The sequence below is a fragment of the Lonchura striata genome, chromosome 2 (assembly GCF_050655825.1).
Source record: "Lonchura striata isolate lonStrDom1 chromosome 2, ASM5065582v1, whole genome shotgun sequence".
Lineage (NCBI taxonomy): Eukaryota > Metazoa > Chordata > Aves > Passeriformes > Estrildidae > Lonchura > Lonchura striata.
In genome coordinates, this window is record NC_140704.1 from 62,533,201 (window position 1) to 62,554,772 (window position 21,572).

Sequence of the window (21,572 nt, forward strand, 5' to 3'; positions counted from 1 at the left end):
GCAAAGGTGAAAAAAACCAGTATTGTAACTCTGGGCAAAACTACCATCAACTGGTCCAGTGTTTCTTACCAGGCTCAAGAAGAACCCAAATGTCCACATAATCCTCTGTAAAAATTAGCAGCTTTAGGACAACATTGTTACTCTGAACACAACCACCTCTGTTGCTTCTGCAGGTCTGCCTGTCCCCTTGCATCCGTCAGCATCTGAGGCTGTGCTACTTTACTGCATGGTTTGCCGGGGAGCATGGATCTCTGATTTATTTGGAACTGTAAGAGGACATTGGCAGCCTAATGGAGGATGGAAGTTGTTAGGTACAGTAGTTAATCGACAATATATACAGCAAGGGAGGAAGGGGGAGGGAAGGTAGAGGAGGAGAGTGCAAATGAGCACTTCCCCTGCATATGAACGCAAGATGTACATCAAACAAAGTGGCAATCATACAGACACTCAGTACAACATTGACATCCTGCTGCTGTGCTTGAACGTCTGCACTACCGAGCAATCACAAATGGATGGCCTGAGTGGGAAAGGAGAAGAGGGAGAGAGAGAAGGGAGAGTTAACTGCAATGCAAGAAAGCTGTTCAAAGTCCTTGCATTGAACTAGATCCTCACGTTTGAGTGAGAACCAAAAGCCAATGGCCAAAGGAAATAGTTTGGGGGCTGGAGGAGAGAAGTCAAGTGGCCACTATCAAAGTGCCATCTGCACAGCAGGAGGTAAACTGGATGTTCACTTTGTGTATTTTAAGTAAACTTTTTTTCCTGAACTAAAATCTTACAAGAACAGTTGGGAAAGTGGGGAAATAAGGGTGAGTTCATTATATATTCTTGGGTCAGAACCAGAACACATTAAGAGCCCAGGATGTAAGAGCCCAAGCCAGTAAGTCATTATTCACAGGTTATCAATTAATTTCTTTCCAACAGTCATTTAAGCAGTTTTCCCACTTAAATTGAAAACCCAAACCCTGATTCTAAAAACACTTAAGACAATAAATACCAGGACACTCATTTCCCAAGAGCAGAAATTCCAGCTATGCTGCCTCTTGGAATAAAGGTATAGATCATTGCCCACGCTCCTTATTATTTATCACCGCTGGTCTATGCATTTTTCTTGGACCAGTCAGAGATCCTGGACCTCCTGATAATTTTAGCCATTCTAGACAAAACTCATTTTTGCATCATCTACATTATAATTAAGGACCAGTGGCAACCACCTAAAATAGATAAAAATATTCTTAAAATGCAGAAAGCTGATTCTTATTGAAAAACCAGCTTCTTGGGGTAGGGTTTTCTCCAATGCATTCAGTGAAAACAAGAAAGGACTAATTTAGAAAGTAACTTAAGTGCACATGGGCTATAAAGACAAATATAAGCTGCCTAACATGCAGTCAGAGTTTGAGTCACAACAGGTTTTGCTTTGCTTTTTCTTTTTTTTTTTTCCTTTTTTTTAGTGTATACAAACACAGCAGGCAATCTGGGCACTTGGACTTTCTAGACAGGCAGAAGAATGTTGCACAAATCTAAGTTTAAGTCAATTCAACCAGTGAATCCCTCTTTCCTTTAAAGAAACACAAAAACAAAACAGAAAACAACACTCCCCCTCCCCCCATGGTTTCTTTCTTGGAATGGCTGCACCTCTTAAAAGATGGCTTCATTTTTGTGATCTATGAAAGGAAAAGGAAATAAAGTGCTTCTTGAGAATAAATCAAAATAAATATACATATTTAATGGCAGGAAAAAAAGAGTTCTGAAGGGCTACTGCCAGCCAGGTCTTTTCTCAAATGAGTCTTTTCCCCCAAAACTTTTCAAGAGTAATCTGCACAACTGTTGAAGATGCCAAAATTTGCTTTAGTAGCAGAGTTGAATTCCTCTAAGTTTGTGTCTTCTCCATCACTGGTTTGTAAAATCTGTGCAAAACACCTTTGCCCAAAGTGCAACTCCTCCCGCACAACAGCATCAAATAAAATACAAAAGGAAGAGAAGAAATATAAGAAGGGGAAATAAAATAATTAAAAAAGAAAAAAGGGAGAAGGAAAAAAATCCACCCAGTTACATCGACTTCATCCCGTTGGCAGTGGTGTTCTCCGAGATGCCATCACTCACAGCTGCTGAGTCGTGGAGGCCAGAGTAATCCTTGAGTTCAGAGTTTGTCAGGAGCAGGGGCTGCTCCCCCTTCTTGTGCGGCAGGAGGGGCTGCCGGGTGTAATGTTCCCCGTCCGGGATGTTCTCAGGCAGGTTCTGGTTCTTGCTCTCGGGCAGCAGCAGGATGCAGATGATGCAGATGAGTGTGCAGCAGGCGAAGATGACATGGTGGAGGAAGTAACCTTTCTGGTTGTGCAGCTCCATGATGGGGGCGGTCAGGCGGCCGAAGCCCGCGCTGGCCAGCACCAGCCCCAGCCCGCCTCCCCTGCAAACACAAGCAGAGGGGCAAATAATTATACTCAAGTTTCATTTCACACCCATTTAACTGCCCCCACGTAAGAAGAAGAGAAGCTTTACCATGTGAGTGTGTAGATGGCACTCTAAAGTATTCCCAGTTCCAAGTACTCCCACATTCAGTGAGGGAAAACCAGATTTTGCTTAGCATGCCACCTTTCTCCACTTAGACGAGACACACCAAGGAGCAGTAAGTGCAGAAGTCAATTTTGGCTGCCTCTAAAGTATCTGGCACCATTCAGCAGTGGAGGCAGGAGATTAGACTTTACAAGCCACTGCCTTGATCCATTTTACCAAACACTCAATGCTGGAATATTTTCTACGTAAAATCATGTTATGGCTGTAACTTCTCAACACACTGGAGGTGTAACAAAATGCCTAATTTTCAGAAAAAAGAAGCGTGAAAATAGACTCATTTTCTTCCAGCTAGAGGCACAGAAGCTGCTTGTGAAAGGCTGGTTCAGTGCTCTCTACTGATGCTTGGCTATGCAAGCAAACTCTCTTGCAATTCCTTGTCTTGCATATCAGCATCTCTCCAGACCCTGGTGCAGGAGGCCTGGCACACCCCACAGTCCTCAGTCTGTCTCTGCTGGCTGCTCCCAAACAGAAGTGGCACTGTAGGTGTTTCTTTGGGGTGGGCCATTCCCTCCTGCTGTGACATGACTGAGGTCTCCTGCCAGCAGAGTGGCATCCTTAAATGACTCATTTTAACAAAAATCTGTGAGAGTGGCAGCTCATCCTTCATTTTCCAAAGACTTTGCTGCCAGCAGAGGGAAACCTCCCTCTGAGTTTCATCACTGGCACCCTGCTTCCCTACCGAGCCTGTGAGGACAACACACTTCCTCCACTTCCTCTGGGAGATGCCATCTATTCCAAAACCCTCTACAGATCAGAGGAGTTCAGTTCCTGGCCCAATGCAGAGCTGTTCCTATCAACAAAAGCTGGCCCTTACAGAAGGCAAATGGACTGCTTTATGTCAAACATTTGGGGAAAAAAAACCAGTTTCCCTGACTATTAAGCATCCTGGAAATCACTGTACAAATAAACCTACAAATGCCAAATTCACTCAGCCAACCACAGTGTTAAAACTAATCTTCACTCAATCCTTTCCAAAATCCACTGCTGCTTGCTTGACAGCTGAAGGACAGCAAACATAGGTTTCAAAAGATGCTCTTGGGACACTGACTGGATCAAAAATTCACATATCTATGTTCCAGTTCTTCAGGCTCAGCAGAGCATCTTTCACAGACAACAGTGACTTCTCCAAATGCTGCAAAAGCCCTTATTAAAACCTTGCCAGTTTTCCGATGGCAATTTAGAAACCCATCTGAATGCAACTATTGTGCAACTGGCCTCCCTGCAACTTCATTAATACACTCACATGAGTAATTGACACAAGCAGTCCCAAATGCATGGCAAATCTCTCTCCAAGTTGGCTCTGGAGCAACAAAAGCCTGGCTCATTTACATCAGTGATTGCAATGGCTAAATTGTATCTCAACCCCTCTGAGAAGGCCCTGAGGTGAGTTTTAAATGCTGCTGGAGAAGGACATCAAGCAAGCTGAAAGAAAACGGGAAAAGGCAACAACAAAGACGGCTCTGTCATTTATGGGTCAAGTGGCTTCAGATTTATGGGGGGGGGGGGAATTTTTCCATATGACGTCAGTAGTTAGAGTAGGCCTTACTTTTTCCAGTGCCATTAAAACCTGGCAGAGGAAGGCTTGAAAGTACATTTTGGAGTGTCCTAAAAGGGGTTTCTTTAAGGTTTTACTACACTGCAGATGTGAAAATGAGAAGGGATAAAAAAAAGAGAAAACTGATAACACTGTCAGGAATTTTTTGTTGTTTCTGTGCACATCAGGAAAACAACTATAGGGCAAAAGAGGCAGCACGCTCATGAGTCACACTGTTTTTGCAGGTGACAAGGGGCAGCAGGTGGAAAAGAAAAACATTCTGAGTGCTTTGGAGCATTGCTCCTCCTCAGCACAAGGAATTCCATGGCAGGGGCCAGCATCTGTACTTCAAACACTCCAGATGCAGAGTGGAGCCTGGAGAGGGAGAGCGAGGGCTGCTGGCACCCACAGTGAGTCCCAGCTTTCTCCCTTGCACCTCTGCCTGCCAGTGGCTGCTGGGGGGGCTTTCCTATGGCATGGCCCCATGGATGGTCAATCACAACCACTGTCCCAACTCCTGCTCACCCACTGACAGTGGGGAGGGATGGTTTGCATGAGGTTTATGGTCCTAACAAGGGCAAATCACAAAATTCAAAATTCTGTCCTCAGAAAGGTCCTGCTTGCTCATGGGATAGAATTTCCTTGCTTGCTACCTCAGTGTTTTGCCAGAGACATCCTCGCTGACATCCTAAGGGAAGGGTCTTGTCCTTCTCAGCACTCCTCAGGAGAGCAGAGAATTGCTACTCCTGTCTTCAAGACAGCATGTCTGCATTGAGCAAATGGGTCAACATACAACATGGCTCAGAGTAAAAGTGAGCCAGAGAGATGCCCAGGCTAAAGAAGGCTTTGGGAGAGCTCCTGGTCCAGCCTCCTGCACAAAGCAGGGCCAGCACTGAAATCAGACCAGGTTTTCCAGCTCAGCCACTTCTCAAAGTCAGCCTGAAAACCCCCACAGCTTTTCCCTGCCCATACATAAGGGACATTTTGTGTACTCAGTCCTAGGCCAGAGATTCAAGTAATACACCAGCATGCCCTTGGCCTCATGAAGCAAGCACCACCTTTGAGAAGCCAGGCCTTATTCAGGCCCCAGTAATCAGCCCTGCATCCCACTGTGTTGAGGAAGACATTCAGTGCAGGTAACTAGGTGGGCAAAATGTGGTGTCAGCTGCAGATTGAGCCCTGGGGCGTGGGACCCCAAGATGAGAGGCTGTGAGCTGGTGCAGATCCTCTGTGTGAATGTGAATGAGCCGAGTGGCTTCTAGGTGGTCAGACAGGAAAGTTTCCTCAACAACTGGAAATTTGGCTTGAGGCAGCAATTGATGGGAAAAGATCCTAATTCAGCCACTGCTGCCCAGTCTTTGGCTGTGTAGGCAAAAAAGCAGGACACCGAGAGAAAAAGCCAGAACCATCTTCTACTTGATAGTAACTGAGTATGTGGAGGATGAGGAAAGGACATGCTATATTTTGTTTAGCCTATTCCTATTTAGTAGGCATGCAGGCTGTAGTGGTGTGAAGATTATTCCATGTGGCCTATCAGTGACACTTGGTGCTTTAATTCAACATTTGCATGGAGGTCTGCACTGAAGTCCTGGGACAAAGAAGGGTGGCTCCTGATGAAGCCCCTCTGCCTTCTGCCAGGAGACTGGGGTGCAGTGCAGAGACCCCAAGGACCTCTCTGTGACACATGACAGTGTGGAACGTTCATGTTGCTGGGGCAGGTGTCACCTCTTGGTGATGAAGATCTGGCTGTTCTCCTCCTGGAACTGTTAATCTCAACACCACAGCAGCAGAGCTAGATGGGTGCTGTGGGTTTGCAATCATGCCACTGCTACCCCAGGTAATGGCAGTGCTATTTTCCACTCTCAGGGATTTGCAGACAATGGACTTGATCAGGGAAACCCCAGAGAGAGCCCCAGTGCTCTCTTTGCTTTCCTTTTCCTTAAGATCCAACCAAAAGCATATTAGTATCATCCAATGGTTTGGGTTGGAAGGGATCTTAAAGATCATTTAGTTCCAACTCCCAAAGGGTACCCATGGTGGCATTTTGGAAAGCAGGTTATGAGGGAGTAGCCAGATCCCACCAAAAGGCAAGACAGAAGGCAGCTGAAGCACACCTCTGCATGAGACTGATTTATGCACTGTCCTGAGTTACACCTCCTAATTACAGTTCTCAGGGGATCTTACTGTGGTGGTAGGGTTGCAAAGCAGTGCAGTGTGTCATCATTTCTATAAATAAACAGGGACCCTGAGGCATATCTAGCTGTTGTCACTCGCCTGGTGTCACCCAGCAGAGTCAGGGGAAGCAGGATTTTGGCTCCCAGCCAGGATTTTGTCCCCCTCCCTGTAGCAACATAAGTGATTTAATGGAAAAAAGCTTGCTAAGTTCAGACTGCATATCTGACCCTACTTGGCAGATTCTCTTCTGGCTGACATGGTCAATTCCTTATCTGTGTGTCTTTCAAATAGAGCCAAGGAGAAAATTAAAAAGGCATAAAATCACCAAACGGATTGACACACGCATAAATAAATAGCTGTTAGTGTTTCAGGCTGCTGTATAATCTCACTCCTCACACTGCCTTTTCCTGTAGAAATAATGTTATCCGTAAAATACGGATTCACAAATTTAGATAGCCTGAAAAAAATAGACCATGGAGCAAGGAGACTCTGGCTACTCAGATGACGGTTTTGCAGTAATACTTTTGTGAGGTTATTGAAAAGGCATATAATTTGGAGGGGACAAAAGAAAATATCCTCTTTCCACTCTCTCTCCCTCCCACCCATATGACCTACATTCCTGAGAAATTCAGTGAAGTCAGAGCAAACTCCTGAATTGCTGTGGCATTGCTGAAAGCATAATCCAGGACACAGAAGCACAACCTTTGTGCTGTGAAAGATAACAGTGCATGCATAAAATGACACAAACCCCTCCTATTTCCCAGGATGAAAGTGCTCCTGTTTAGAAAAACTTCGAGCTTCTGCTAAGATAGGTAAGAGAAAGGCAGCTTTATCTGCAATAAAGGCAGAGAGGCAGGCTTGCAGAGAAACCTCTATGCACCAAAAGCATTTACACCACATGTTTCAACAATTTCCTTCTACTGAAGCATCCCCGCAGCTGTCCTGGTTAACCTGCCCTATGGAGGCAGGGATTGCTAGCACCTGTGTCCCCCTCTGCACAGTTGTGGAATTTCTCCTTCAATATCAAGATGCAGACTCACCTGACTGCTGCTTGAACAAATCCCGCAGAGTTAGTGAAGCAATGGCAATGTTCAGCCACACAAACTGGTTCAGCTGAGTATTTAAGACCCTACCAAGCTGCAATTCATGTGCTTCCAGGCCTGCTAATCATCACCACGATGGGACACAAGGTGGAGCCATGGAAAACAAAGCCTCTCTATACACAGGCACACATTTACTTGCACTGACTGACTGCAGCCACTGCAAAAAGCAGCCCCCAAATTGCTGTCAGGTCTCCAATTACATGAGGCTTCCCCTCCTCCCATACAATGTGTTAAGTCACACAGCCCATTATCGATTATAGGAAGATAATTTTGTCTCCATCTTTTGAGCGGGACTCCAAAGTCTCACCTGATTACTGTGGGTGTGATTTCAGCACAGAAGAACACGCTGAGGCTTCCAACAGCATGCGAAGAAAACATTCCCACGATGGAAAATGCAACAGAGAATTTGTCTTTGACACTGTCACTCATACCTGGCAAGACAAGTGTGTTCATAAAAAGTAAGAATGAGGTCAAACGTCTAAGGAAGAAAACAATCAAAGAAGTTTATATTACTCTTTTCCCTCAACAGGAATTTGAGTAATTTTTTAATACTATTTTAAAACTGGTATTTATAAAATCCATTACCCAAGCACCTGAGATACAAACACACCTGAAAAAAACTCATAATGCCATGCCAAAAAATGGCAGTGATCTCTGATTTTTTTATGCTCATACACCACAGAAAAGGTAAAACCCACAAAAAACCCAAAATCTTTGGCCAGTCTTTTAGGCACCAGCCTCTTCCCTCTCATGTTTGACAGACAAGTGGAAGCAGGCAGTGTTCCTCAAGCTGCCAAACATCTTGTACAGTGGGGCTTGGACATTGGAGAAGCTTCCAGGACAAGAGAGGAAAGAACTAGAAGTGCTCCCATCTCTGTGCTAAGCCTCTGCATGTGATCAGTCTGCAGCCTCTGTTGTAACTCCCAGCTGGACAGCTCTGGGTGAGAACAGCCCATGCCAAGGAGTGTGAGGCACTTCTGAAGTCAGGGCTGTTTGCTCAATCATTTCATGGCTAGATGGCAGCAAGGAGCAAACAGCATCTATCAAGCACTTGCAGAAACCTCAGTAAATCTAAACAATGCTCAAGGAAGCTGTCTCTGGCCATGATGACAGTACATCTCTCACTGAATCCCCGCTTGCCACCTTCTGTGGGCAGGGGTGGGATCTCTGACCAGGGTCCTACAAGTTCATGTGGCCTGTGAGGAGGCCACATCACTCACAGACATTATTGCACCATACAAGGGGAACACACCATGCCTGACAGGAGCACTGGGGAAAGGACTGGAACTTTGCAGCCAATGCTCTCTCACCTTTCTACACACACATCCCAAGGCCTGCCTGAAGAAAGAACTGCTTTGTGCAGTCCCAAGCAGGCATGCTGCCTGGGTTGGATCCAGTGAAAATGAACACCTGCTTTTGTTCTTGCTGAATATATCAGCTGTCAGGAGAGCAAAAGACATTTGGGAGATCTTTGGTTACATCTTCTGAAACTACTAGCAGGCTACAGCCTGCTCAGGGCTAAGCTCTTTGTGCAGTGCACCCCAAGTCTGGGGGAGAGAGCAAACTCTGCTAGTTGATGAGCACGTGGGCACAGCACCTTGCAAACCATGGGTCTCTGTCCACGCTCGCATAGCAGGTGAGACTACACCATTGACCCCTTCAGGGAGTCACGGCTGCTCAGCAGAACAGAGCTTGGAAAAGCTGGGCAAGGACAGGTCCATCAAATCTGACACACAAAGGTAGATTTTGTTCCCCTGTAGTTTGTCGCTGCACTGCCCCTACAGTACTTAATCTTGGGAAAGTATTTTTTAAGGTGTTTAAGTCCCCTTATCTAAAGAGTCCTCAAGGTGTTTTAGTTCCCTTTTCTGGAAAAAATAAATCTGAGATTCTTGAACTTGGAATGTTGCTTCTCAGAACGAGACTTTCTGAGAAAGCCTTTCACTGTATATCAAACCTTGGGGGACCTCTACACCCTCTCTTGACATGGAGAGGTGATCCTCTGTGGAGGGGATGCTATACACAGAGGCTGTGCACAGATGAGCAGACCTGCCTGCGAGTGGGGTCTCAAGGCACTGCACACAAGTGGACTTTACCCCTGCACCCCTCTGTGGCAGCAGCTCTGCTCTGGCTGCTTTGGCCCAGGCCTTTTGGGTCTACCTGTTCCTGGGGGAGTGCTTACCACATGATGCAGATTTGTCTGTAAACCTACCTGAGTCTGGAAGTTGACTGTATTTTCCAATCACTGGATCCAAGACCGTGGAAGTCAGAAAAGGATGAAAAAGAGGAAAAAAAAAAAAAAAGCAAACGGTTTTTATATGTTTATTTATCTGAAAAAAAGGGTAAATCCCACATGCCACCCTAGCCCCACCTTCTGACTCCAAATCTGTCAATCCATGCCAAAACCATCACATCTTTCCCTGGCCACCAGATAGACATGCTGTTTTCAGGCACATCTCAGCTGGAGGACAGCATGCTAATGAGACAGTGATAACAAACCAGCAGTAAAGCATATTTAAAAGCCCCAGAATTACCACTGGGATTAACACAAAGGCCTCTTTGTTGTTAATGAAGGGGGAGAAGAGAAAATGCTCTCCTGCTGCAGCCCTGAGGGAATGGCCAACAGAAGCTTGGGTTAGGGAGCAAAATCTGAGCATCAGTGCTGTCAGATTGGTGGGAGACGTATTCCTCTCCAAAAACATGAGCTGATGGTCCATGTGGCACACTATCCTAACCACACAGGAGCACATGGCAGTGCTAGGCAGCAAGGGGAAGGGCATCAGCACAAGCTGGGCACAGCTCTGCTGGTCATCTCCAACCCCGATTCTGTGACTTTCCAGGTGACACTCCAGAGTTCAGAGGAGGGGTCAAACAAGGAGAGCTTCAAGGTCTGCTGCAGGTTTGTGGCTGGTGGAGAATACCCTTGTCTCTCTCACGTTCTCAAATTCTGATTTAATTTTCTGATTACACCCAAATTATGCTAAATTAAAATATGCAAGATGCTGTGACAGATTTCATAATAAACAGTGTCACTGCTTCTCTCCAAACAACGTCCAGTTCTTCTGAGGGAGAGGTGGCCATGGTCAAGAATGGGGAGAGCTGCTCTGAAGTTCGAGGCTGCCTTTGCCTCCTCTTCTCAGAAAGAAAAGAGTGAGTCAGAAAGGCTGACAAGGGCACTGCATTGAGAGTGCCAATGTAGCACAAGTCACCTAAAGCCATGCCTGATCTTAGTTCTGGCAACTTGTCTCAAAAAAAACACCTAAACCTGTTATGGAAAAGGTTTTAATGAGTCTTACAGGGTGTTGTCTCCTACCTCCCTCATAAAGTTTTTTTAAAAAATGCAACCAGATTTTTGTGACTCTGGAGCAGACTAAGGGCTCTTGCACCCCATCTCTCAGCTAAGCAAGAGTGTTTATTGCCTCGACAGTCTCAACAAACATCTCCCATCCTTAAAACAAAAATGAAATTGGGCAAATTCAGTGTAGAGAGATGGACACCCTCAGAAGAACACGGAGTTTTGGGAGGCTGCACACATGCACAATGCAAATTTGCATGTGAATGGTCTTAGTCCATCAACAGACATGGTGAGATGCAGCCATGGGGTTTCTCCCACTCTCAGCTGGGATTGCTGGACATGGTAAATATGTGCTCAAAGGGAATGTAAACATCTGTGCCAAGCTGGGAGCAAACACACATGATCCTGGAGTTTCCTCCATGCCATGAAAGAGGATCCCTGTTTCCCTCCTACACTCCCACAAATAGCTTGTTTGCTAAAGGTGAACTTAGTAAATGCCTTCGGGAAACAGTCTGTAAATATGAACAATTCCTGTTGGCTTGGAGCTGCCCTCAGTATGCAAGAATGTGAAAGCTTTCCATCCTCAATGCATAAAGCTCTCTCTTATTCAGGCCATCAATTATTTCTAAATTTAGAAATTAAAACCAGCAATAACCAGTGTTCTGGTGTTTATCTCACATCCAGTTTATCCAAAGTATGTCTCAACCCTCTTCCCCCTTCCTTGGGGTGGGGTTTTATGGGACAGGAGTCTAATGATTGGACACCGTGAGAGTGGCAAAGCACATCCCACATTCCTTCTCCTTCAACACCTCTCTGATTTATCTAGTTCAACCTCCTCTACCAACAAAAAATGAAAAGAATGAAATAAAATTGAAAAAGGAAAGGGAATATTTCTACAGCAGTTTTAATAGCTGAAGCAGCTCAAAAGGGCCAGACAAAAGTTACTTCCTACAAAGGAAGAGGTGGGACATTCTCACTTTTTGCAGGAAAAAACATTTGAAATGCTGCGTCACTTCCTAAAATCATGTGTATACGTTCACATGGACTATACATACACAGTGTATTAAAAGCGAGGTCTTTCAGCTGCACAATTTCTGTGCTACCTTTTTATTATTTGTTCGTAGCAAGATGCTAAGAGCAGGCAGAGGACATACACCTACTGTTCTAACGGTATGGTTTAGAGGCCACTTGAGAAGCAGACTCGAGTGGGAAAGTTTTCCCTTCCCAATCTTGATACAGCTCTTTCCCTGGCGGATGTTGCACTAAATCAAAATTGAAAATGTTTCTGGTTTCCTTGCTTGTTTTTTTTGGTGACTACCCCGGATACAGCACCAAAGCTCAATAAGCTTCGCCATGGGAATCATCCAGAACACAATGCCTTTTGTTAATGAGCCTGAGAAACAAGTGTTTGGGGAAACCTTCAAACAAATTCAGATTCCAAAACTATGCAGGTGTATCACATGACAAATCTGGGAAAGGCAATGGAAATGCTAGTATTTCCTGGTCCCTTATTTGCATGTGAAGCTTGCATGGTCCTGAAAAGGTCTCATCTCCAACTTACAGTTGAGAAGGCCCAGCTGCAGAAGTGATGCCAGAGCTGTAAGTATCATGAAGAGCAGGAGTCCTCCTCTCCTCCCCAGGAACCCGACCACGGGGCACATGGCCAGGCAGGATGCCAGCGCAATCCCAGCCATGGTGTAGTAGTCCGCGTAGAAGTTGTGGGTAATTGCCATCTTCGCTTCATGCCCCATCATACTTTTTGCAAAACAGTGGTGTATACCATAACCAGTCAGCCTGGGGGAAACAGGAGAGGGCAAGAGAGACCATTGCTGAGAGGGCAGAACACACACTGCAGTGTTTTTCAGTGTGGGGAGGCATTAATGCAGGAATACAACACCTTAAGTTAAGAATCTTATCTCTAGGTGCCACTGTGAAAATAATCATTGATAAAAAGAAGAAAAAGAAAAAAAGGTTCCGGTCAACAAAATATTTGCTGATTTTATTTATATAGCTGCTGCTCATGGTACGATCAAGGCACGGGGAACTTTAGAAGAACTCCTCGTGCATGGTGGGTTTTCCCGTTGTATTTGAGAAATCCCATTCCCAGAGGAGCACATCTCTCTGCTCCCAGTGCACCTGCTGACAGCTACAGAGCCAGCACTGCTGTGGTGAAGTAGCCTCTGTGCTTGGGCAGCAAAACACCAGGAACACCCACCCACCTGTGGCATTTGGTCATACTAAATACAAGCATTACACCTCGCTTCCCAAGCTAGACTGTTAAAACTGAAATCCTCTGAGAAAGGAGTATTTGAAGTTGTATGTGCTGCAATGATTATTAAAATTATGAAACAATAAGCTCTAATTCAGTCTACACATTTACATCACCCTTCATAGCAATGTGTCTCCTCCTCTTTGAAAACTTTCTTTGAGAGAGCACTCATCAACATCTTACCATCAGATTTCACACATCTTTTTCCTGTCTCACCCTGTGCCTCCAAAAAATAGAAGAGGAAAAAAAAAAAGGAAGAAAGAGCAGGGGGCTGGAGGTACAAAAGTCAGATGAGAAGGCCCAGCATCACCTCTGATGTGGTACAAAAGAGCAGCAGGGGTGCAAGAGGAGAGGTCAATGCTCTCAACTGCACCCATCACAGCTCAAGCACCTCTACCAGGAAGAAACTCCTGTCCCTGGCACTTATACAAGACAAATCTCATGGCACAAATTAACAGTGCCTGAGAGAGTGGGAGGCACAGATCCAGGTCTCAAAAAAAAAAAAAAAAAAAAAAAAAAAAAAAAAAAAGGCAGGTACATTACACTGATATACTTCTATACTTCTGAAGGTCAGGAATTTGAAGCTCTGTCAGTGTAAACTTGATAACAAAATAAGCATAGAAACAGTGGCAGGGATATGCAGTCCCTGAGTGCATGACAGCCCATGGCCTGAGGAGCTTTTCTTGCAAACTTATGAATCAATGCTCCAGTTCAAAACCCCACCCTCAATACCAAACACCTTGCCCCTAATAAAGTCCTAATACAAGTGCTCGCTGTTACACAAAAATGACATTTGCTTCGATTAACTAGATTGTAGTTGACTCCTCCCATAAGAGAACTATTAATCAGCAAAACAGTAGTAATAAAAGGGCAAAGTTAATCAGCTTTTCTTTTGTCTTTCTCCTCTATGCATGCAAACACAGTTGCAGAAATTGCTATTGAGGCCATGGCCTATATAATAAATTATTGTATCACTTGGAGTTTGTTTTCCAGCCTGCTCCCTAAGAATTACCCTGTTCTCTTCACTTGCTGAGTGGCTTAGAATAGTTACTTTTAAAACTAAATCCTTGTCTTCCTTAGTTTCTTTTTGTTCCCTGCAAAAAGTTCCTTCTCCATGTACTAAAAATTCCGCACAGTCCTGTCTAACAGGAATAACAGAAGTAAAATTAAATATTTTTTCCCACCCGTTAAAAACAAACACGAAATCTATTTCATCAGAAATATGAAGGAGTACATCTGCTTCATGTTCTGTTTGGATGGCAAACAGCCTTCATGTGCTAATGCCAGAAGTTATTTTTTTGCCTGCCTAGCTCTGATTTAGGGAATTTCCAAATACACAAATTAATGTGGGTGAGGGAAAAGGGGAGAATTCCCCATGTAAAGAGTTTTCACAAATACATTTAATACTGTCTCTTAAATGTACTTGGTGAGCCTAAGGAGAAAGCAGTCTTTCAGAACAGAGGTAGTCCCTCACTCGTGGGTGGAAGAGAGACACAAAACACATAAAACCAGATTCTGCAACCAGTAACACTGCAGACTGACTCCTGACGTCTGTGGGCTTCTGGGTGACTGCTTGCCTGGCATGGGGGCTGTCCCCTATGGGTGATGACTGATCCATAAGCCTACTAACAGCAGTGAGGGCTGCAGAGTAGTGCCCCGAAGTGAGGAAGAAAAAGCCACAAGAGAGCAACATACTTTGAAGCTTAGCAGGGAAAGAGGATTTCCAGCCTTTTCCAGTCCCACCTCCCCTTTGAAAAGAAAACCATGAAAAATTCAAACGGGCATTTTACAAGATGGAAAAATTAGAAAATGCACTGCTGGTGCTTTTCCAGAATTTTCAAGCCAATGTATTTCCTCTTTACAAGCTGTTCAGTTCTGGACAGAAGATCTCAGAACCCGTAACCTGCAAAAACCTCAGGCTGATGCTTGTTTTTGCCCACATGAGGATGTCCAAACTGAAGTCTCAGGAGCCAAGCATCATGTTGTTCTGTTGGAGACTGCACATTCTCCCTCTGATCCCCTGCACATAATTTGGAAGTGCTGAAGCACTTTGTAATCTGCCTTTGAAGACCCACCAAGTACAGTTTTTATATGAGGGAGCAACTAGTATTTACTGGCAAGCAACCCTTTCCTCTGCACCACAGCCCCGTCAGATGTAAACAACTTGAACCTGTACTCCTGGGGCATGAATGGTTTCAGAACTCCCACCTGGGATGCCAAGCAGATGTCTGCATGCATGAACACCTATCAGCACGTGGCCACATGAGACCACTGGTGACAGCAACACAACTGCAGCACGGCACTGAGAAGATGCGGTTCTGCTGCCTGAGACAGCCAGTGAGCTCCTCCACGTTTGCCATAAAAAATAGAGTTTCCTGCAACAGCTGGTGTTCTTCCAGGATCATTTATCAGAGATGTCAGTGAAGGGTCCCACAGTAGGAAATGGTGGAGCTCCCTCATTACTTCCTATTGCTGCTCCAGTTCACTGACCACACAACTACTTAAACCAAGAGATTGGACTTACGAGTTGACACACAACACGACGATGTTTTTCCACAGGTTCCTTGTTCCCACCACTTTAACAATGCAGACTTTCTTAGGTCTCCTGGTGATTTCCTTTTCCAGCTCTGAAACAAACCAAATCAGAATTATCATTTCACTGAGGAGAATGAGAAGATTTACTTGTAAACTAAGATATTCTGAGGGATATTCTGGAGAACAGAACTCTATTGATTACATTTACGGGAGCTATTGAAACTCTGAACTGCCTGCCTGAAGGCCAGCACAGGTTCCTTCTTTTCTTCCAGGCTTCCCTTCATCTTCTTGGGGCAAAAGAAGTAAGAACTCCTTCATACTCCAAACCTCCTCCCGGTTAAAAATGTGCATGTAAAGTATAGAGCTTGACCCAAACAAGCATGATAGCAAATTTCTTGAGGAACTTCAGAATTCTGTTAATTTTTAAACCCCTCCACAGAGAGGACTGCACTCATGCAGCTACAGGCTCTGCTACCTTAGTGCAATGCATACCTAAAAAGCCACGGAAAGGACTGGAGTTCAAACTCATGTTTCATGGGTCATCTTTTGAAGTTTGTTCAAATGCAAGTTTCAGGATGAAGTGGCTAGGACATTATGTCAGCTCATCCATCTTCCACTCCACTCCCTTTTCAAATATTTAAAATTTTTCTGATGGATGTCCTAAACTTTAAGACATTTCCTTAAACAAAAATCATTGGGCATCAGCAGTTGTGGTGTCTGCATTTCAGAACTAAAGCCCCACCATGACTTTCCAGTGCTGGGCAGCTTCAAGTGAACTTTTCTTTACAATGCTGAAATAACACACAAGCCTTACAAATGTTGCCTCTGATGCCCTCGTTGGCATGGGACAATAATGAAGGGCACTTCTTATTTCCCAATTATTATTAAGTTGGAGCTTGAACACCTACCTAAGCGTGCCAAAGCAGCCACTGTTTCCAAGCTACCGGATCAGTGAGCAAGAAGTCCAATAAAAGCAGGAGAAGCTGTAGCTATAAAGAAGCATCACAAAAATAATGCCCACCAAGAGCACAGACTAGGTCTCTTTTTTGGAGTAAAGGCTTTCACTGCTTCTTTCTAGCCTGACAGTGTTTAAAGGCAGCAGCGTGGCCCTGTTGTGAAGGGTACACGAGTTCACTTTGTGCATACTCAATGAGCTCCGGTGTCCTCAGTCACCCACACTGGCCTGCCCTGACCTCTGCCTGACTCTGCTGAATAGCAACTTGCTAAAGAGATGCAAGACAGGAGAAAATAAAAGCAAGCTGGGGTGGAGCAGGGGTTTTAAAAAAAAAAAGTCACCTGAATTTACAAATGAAACAAAAACCACATTTACCAGCTATTATTTGAAAAGTGCATCACAAAAATAATAAATCAAGCAAACACTATTTACATGCAAATACTTGATCTATTAACTGCTCACAGGTCACTCCTGGTCTTCTCTCTAGAGTAACTACTGGGAAGGCTTCTGACAAAAACAGCAAAGGGTATTTTATATTAGTGATTGTAATTAAGCAGAATATTGCTATAGTACTTTCCTAACAACCTGATAATGACCATTTTCCCCCAGAATCTATGCAGCATGAAGCACACAAAAGCAGAAAAACTAAGGTGGAACAAAAGAAAAAATTAGTTAAATTAATATTTGTTATAATATTAATTTAATAATAGCTTATATTAAAATACAAGCAATGAAATGTAATTTAATTAATTAATAATTAAATTACTAGTTAATTAAATTAATAATATTAATAATTTAATAATTGCTTATATTAAAATATAAGCAATAAAAAAAAATTGGAGCCTAATCTCAAAAAACAAGGTAAAAATAATTTCTGCAGCAAGATTTTAGGAAGGAATAATTTGGAACAAAATAATTCAGCACAATGGAAGCAGTTAGGTAAAACATAATTGTAAAGGCCATGATTAAGCCCAGGCCAAACAATTCTACAGCAAAAAAGTCAAAGCAAGCACCAGAATAAGCACAAGGGTTTTGAAAGGCTGGTGGTGGGTGTTTACTATTTCAGCTGAAGGGCAACAATGGAAATCACTACCCAAACAACACATATTGCACAGATTTCGTGTGGACAAAAGGGTTCACTCTTAAACTGAGAATGACCAGATCTGGCCTATAAAGTAAAACATCTTATCATCGGTCATATTCTTCAAATTTTCTTAATCTAATAGGGTTTTTTTGTTTGTTTGTTTCTCAGAGAAATTTCTACTTTTTTCTTTCAAGACAGAGAGCAGACTTAGTTGTAAATACTTGCTGTATTGAGCCACAACTTAATAAAATCAAGAGAAGCTATGATCAACTTGGCTACACTTTTCTTTGCAACCAAACATTATTTTGCCCTCCACTCCTCCTTTGTTCATATATCAGTGTTTTTCATAATCCATATGTTCTTTGTTTATTGTCATGCATCCTTCTCACCTGCACTCAGGTCCCCCCTTTTAACCTTTCTTATAAATCAGGGCTTCTGAACTAGTTCCCAGCAGTGTTTTTCACTGAACTGCTGTTCTGCCCTCAAGTGAAGGTTCACTTGGTTATGTAACCTGTCCAACAGCCCCTGCATCAGCTGCAGGGAGGATCACACATGACAGGGGAGCTCAGCCCTTCTCTACCCTGCTTGCAGCAGTCTTTCTGCTGTGGGCCCTTGCTTCTGCTCTCATGGGGGTTGTACTCCATGGATACATTTCAGCATTATACAAAAATGTCTAAATTCCAGATGTAACAGCATTACAAGCATTACAAAAGGGGAGAAAAAAGGGAGGGAAAAAAAAAAGAGGGGAAAAAATAATCTGGTCTCAAACCTTACACCAAAGAATGTAAACAGAACCTGGCTTTTTATTGAGAGCCTTGTGACTCCACCAGCTATTTACACTTCCATCCCTCTACGATGTTGCCAAAACTCCAAATCTAAGTCATCTGCTTTAGATGAATGACTTGTCTCCAAGTCTCCAGCAGAATCCATCTTTCTGATGGCTTTCTTCCTCCTTTGCTTCTAAGAATACTAGTGAGATATTCACCAAAAATCCCCACTGCACTGCAAAATTAATGATGTGCAATAACCAAAATATCATTCTAATAAGAAAAAAATAAGCTTTTTTTTTTGCAAAAAAGTAATCAGCTACAAAACTGGCTCTCTCATAAGTGACTTGCTGTCTTTGGAGGAAGCCTGTCTGCATGAAAGGACCTGCTCTGACTTTGATGAGCATCAGGAGAGTGACAGCTTCTCAGGCTGACTGACTTCATAAGTCAAAGTTAAGATACTAAAAAACAAGCCAAAGCCTATTAAAATCTCATAGAAGCAAACTATTTCACTCTCAGGACTAACAGCAGAAAAACTCTCTGCACCCCAAACTTATTCTTTGATTTTACACAGAAGTCACCAGTACAGAAAGAATTTGCATTAAATGTTTCAGTTTTGATCTACCAAAAGGGAGAGTGTGGAATATAAAAATATTTCTACCCATTTATTCAGAGGTTCCTAGTAAGTTTTCCCATACTCCAGAGCCTACACACACTCTAAGCTTCCTATTCAGGGATTCAGTAGGAAAACTGTCAACAAGCTAACTCTTTATATGTCAGTGGAAATTAAAACTATTCACTGGCAGACTTTAAAAGTCTCATGGGAAGGGGAACCCTACCAGCTTCCAGCTTGCAAAGCTGCTGGATTCTCAAGGGACCCTCTGCATTTCAGGAGCATGCCTTTCAAAATCAGAAAGTATCTTTAGAGGCTTTAGATGAAGCCACCCTTCTCTGCATCACTTGGCATAGACAAAACAGACAAAAGCCCAAATCAAGCCGCTGAAAAGTGATGTCCAAAATGACAAGTGTCCTGTGGTGATGGACTTCTGCTGGATTTTTCTGGCTGCTAAACAATACTGTCAGTAGCTCTTTGAACATGAAAAGATCTATGGAAGCCTAGTACAGAGACTCAATCAATCCCTGGAGCATGACAGCTCTGCAGCAGGAGGTGGACCAGTCTGAAACAGAGGTGAAGCAATCCATTCTCAGGCAGGCAGAGTTACTGGTACACAGGTTTATTTATACCTTCCAGGACTTTTGTCCAGCTCTCAAGCCATATACAGAAATTATGAGGTAGGTAAAATATTGACTAATGGGTGGAAAGCAATAAGGGATAGAAAAAGAGAAATCATAAATGGATGGCAGGACATTAGTAGAGGGATGACTCATTTAAAAAAAAATCTTGTTTAATAATCTGAGTAGTGAGCTTGGTAAAAACCTCAGAAATGTACCAATAAGATCTCCTGGTGACAAAGTGAGGCACAACCTTACTATCAAAGTAAGTACAATGCAAATTGGGAGGTCAGAGGGAATTGGGTGAGCTTGAGATCCAGAGTGCAGCAAAAGCAAGTGAAAATGTGAAATACAATGCAAAATTCTCAGTGATTAAGGGGAAATGTTTCTGGTGGAAGATAAGCAAAACCTGTGTTGGTCTTGGTTATGTACTGCTTGAACACGAGTGACCATAAGGCACCAGTTTAATGCAACCATGAGGTATTTGCAATTCAGAGAGTGAAATACTGGAATTCTTTTACAATTCTGATCATCAATATTTGAGAAACTAAAACTCTGGCAAGCTGGAGTATTGTATTTATAAAAGGAGGGGAACAGGAATAAGGCTGCTCTCTTCTCATATAGCATGAGGAAAAAGAGATTTAAGATAGGCACAGATAGGACCAAATGGGAAAGGGAAAAAAGAACAAACCCAGACAGCTATAGTTATTTGAACTGAATGCTAAAATGTATCTGCAGTACATGAGGAATATAGAGACTGGAATGGCTTTCTAACAAAAGCACTGCACATAAATACTAACAGCATTTATAATGAACTTCCTTTCAGGAGTGCAACTCTGTAACTCTAGGACTATAACAGCTAAGGATTGATTGCAATGATTTATATAAATCCCCTATTTCTAATTACATTCAAAAAAGACCAAAAAGTCAGTCATAAAGTTGCTGTTGCGATCTTCAATTGCTCATGTGCATTATGATAGAGCACTTAGATCATCACACATTAGTTTTCTCCCCAGAATGTTCACTGCAGTCATCCAAGGGGCAGGTATTAAAGACATTTCTGCCTTTCCCATTCAACATGTACCCTTCAGCCTCATTATCCAAACTTCCCAGTGAGTACAAAAAATCATAGATTTCCTTAGAGACATTCCTACAGTGCTGTCAGAATATACATGTATTTCATAAATGCAAATTAAATCATCCCTACCACCTTCTTTGAAGAGTAAGGGCAAAGATTACTCCTGTTTTGCAGGTAGGGAGATAAAATAGAGGACTTGTGTCCAGAATGAGAAAAAAACCATGCAGCAATATGCCTTGTAGGTGTTGATATAAATACTCCCATCCTTCTGCAAATCAAGCCCCAGAATTACACGCTAGAGACAGACACTGAAGAAAGTGTGATTAGTGACAGCACTGAAAGGGCCTGATTCCAGGGAAATCTCCAGCATCATACAAGAACATCCCTGACAGACCCAGAGAATGAGTACAGCTCTTCAGGAGGTATTCAGCTTCATTTCCCCAACACTGTCCTTTTTCCTTCTGCAACCCTCTGCCTCATTCACTACACACCTTCCAAATTCTGCAACAAATGAGGAACAGACAACAGCTTCATTCCCACATCATCGTCCATCCTATGCACTGATTCGTCCATCCTATGCCCTGTGGAAAAAATAGGTTGTAATAATGTTATTAAAGGCTGTATCATCATGCCTTCATGCCAGGAGGCCAAGCAGGGGTTGCCCAGGCAACCTGACTTCTTGCATTTCCCAGAGCAGAGCTTTCTAACATCATCAGTGTTAAAAAAAAAAAAACCCAACAACAACACAAAGAGCACCTCCAATGCCCTTGTGGGGACCTGTGGCCATTGGGAGATTGCAGGTACCCACACATGCATTGCTGCTCTCTGTTGTGGGAGCTATGGACAGAACCTCAGCAAGCTGAGCAAGAGTGTTGGGTAGCAGGGAGGGGGGAAGCAAACATTTTAGGAGTGGACTTTGCAAAAGAAGAATTCTGAGAATGAATCCTTGGGCTTGACAGCTTGCTCCAGAAAGAGG

At 43.4% G+C, this 21,572-nt stretch overlaps 1 protein-coding gene across 2 annotated transcripts in view; it reads right to left on the bottom strand.

Moving 5' to 3' along the window:
- Window positions 1-1,702: 1,702 nt before the first annotated feature.
- The window catches only part of SLC22A23 (solute carrier family 22 member 23), a 104,219-nt gene continuing 84,349 nt past the window's right edge, over window positions 1,703-21,572 (bottom strand). Inside the window, exons 6-11 of one of the 2 annotated variants that reach the window (XM_021544784.4) lie at window positions 21,088-21,177; window positions 15,469-15,571; window positions 12,237-12,469; window positions 9,593-9,625; window positions 7,691-7,814; window positions 1,703-2,404 (exon numbers count right to left, since the gene is read on the bottom strand). In XM_021544784.4, the coding sequence (XP_021400459.2) occupies window positions 2,047-2,404; window positions 7,691-7,814; window positions 9,593-9,625; window positions 12,237-12,469; window positions 15,469-15,571; window positions 21,088-21,177 (941 nt within the window). In that variant the 3' untranslated portion in view covers window positions 1,703-2,046. The remainder of the gene's footprint in view (window positions 2,405-7,690; window positions 7,815-9,592; window positions 9,626-12,236; window positions 12,470-15,468; window positions 15,572-21,087; window positions 21,178-21,572) is intronic. The other variant, XM_021544785.4, reaches the window with a different exon arrangement.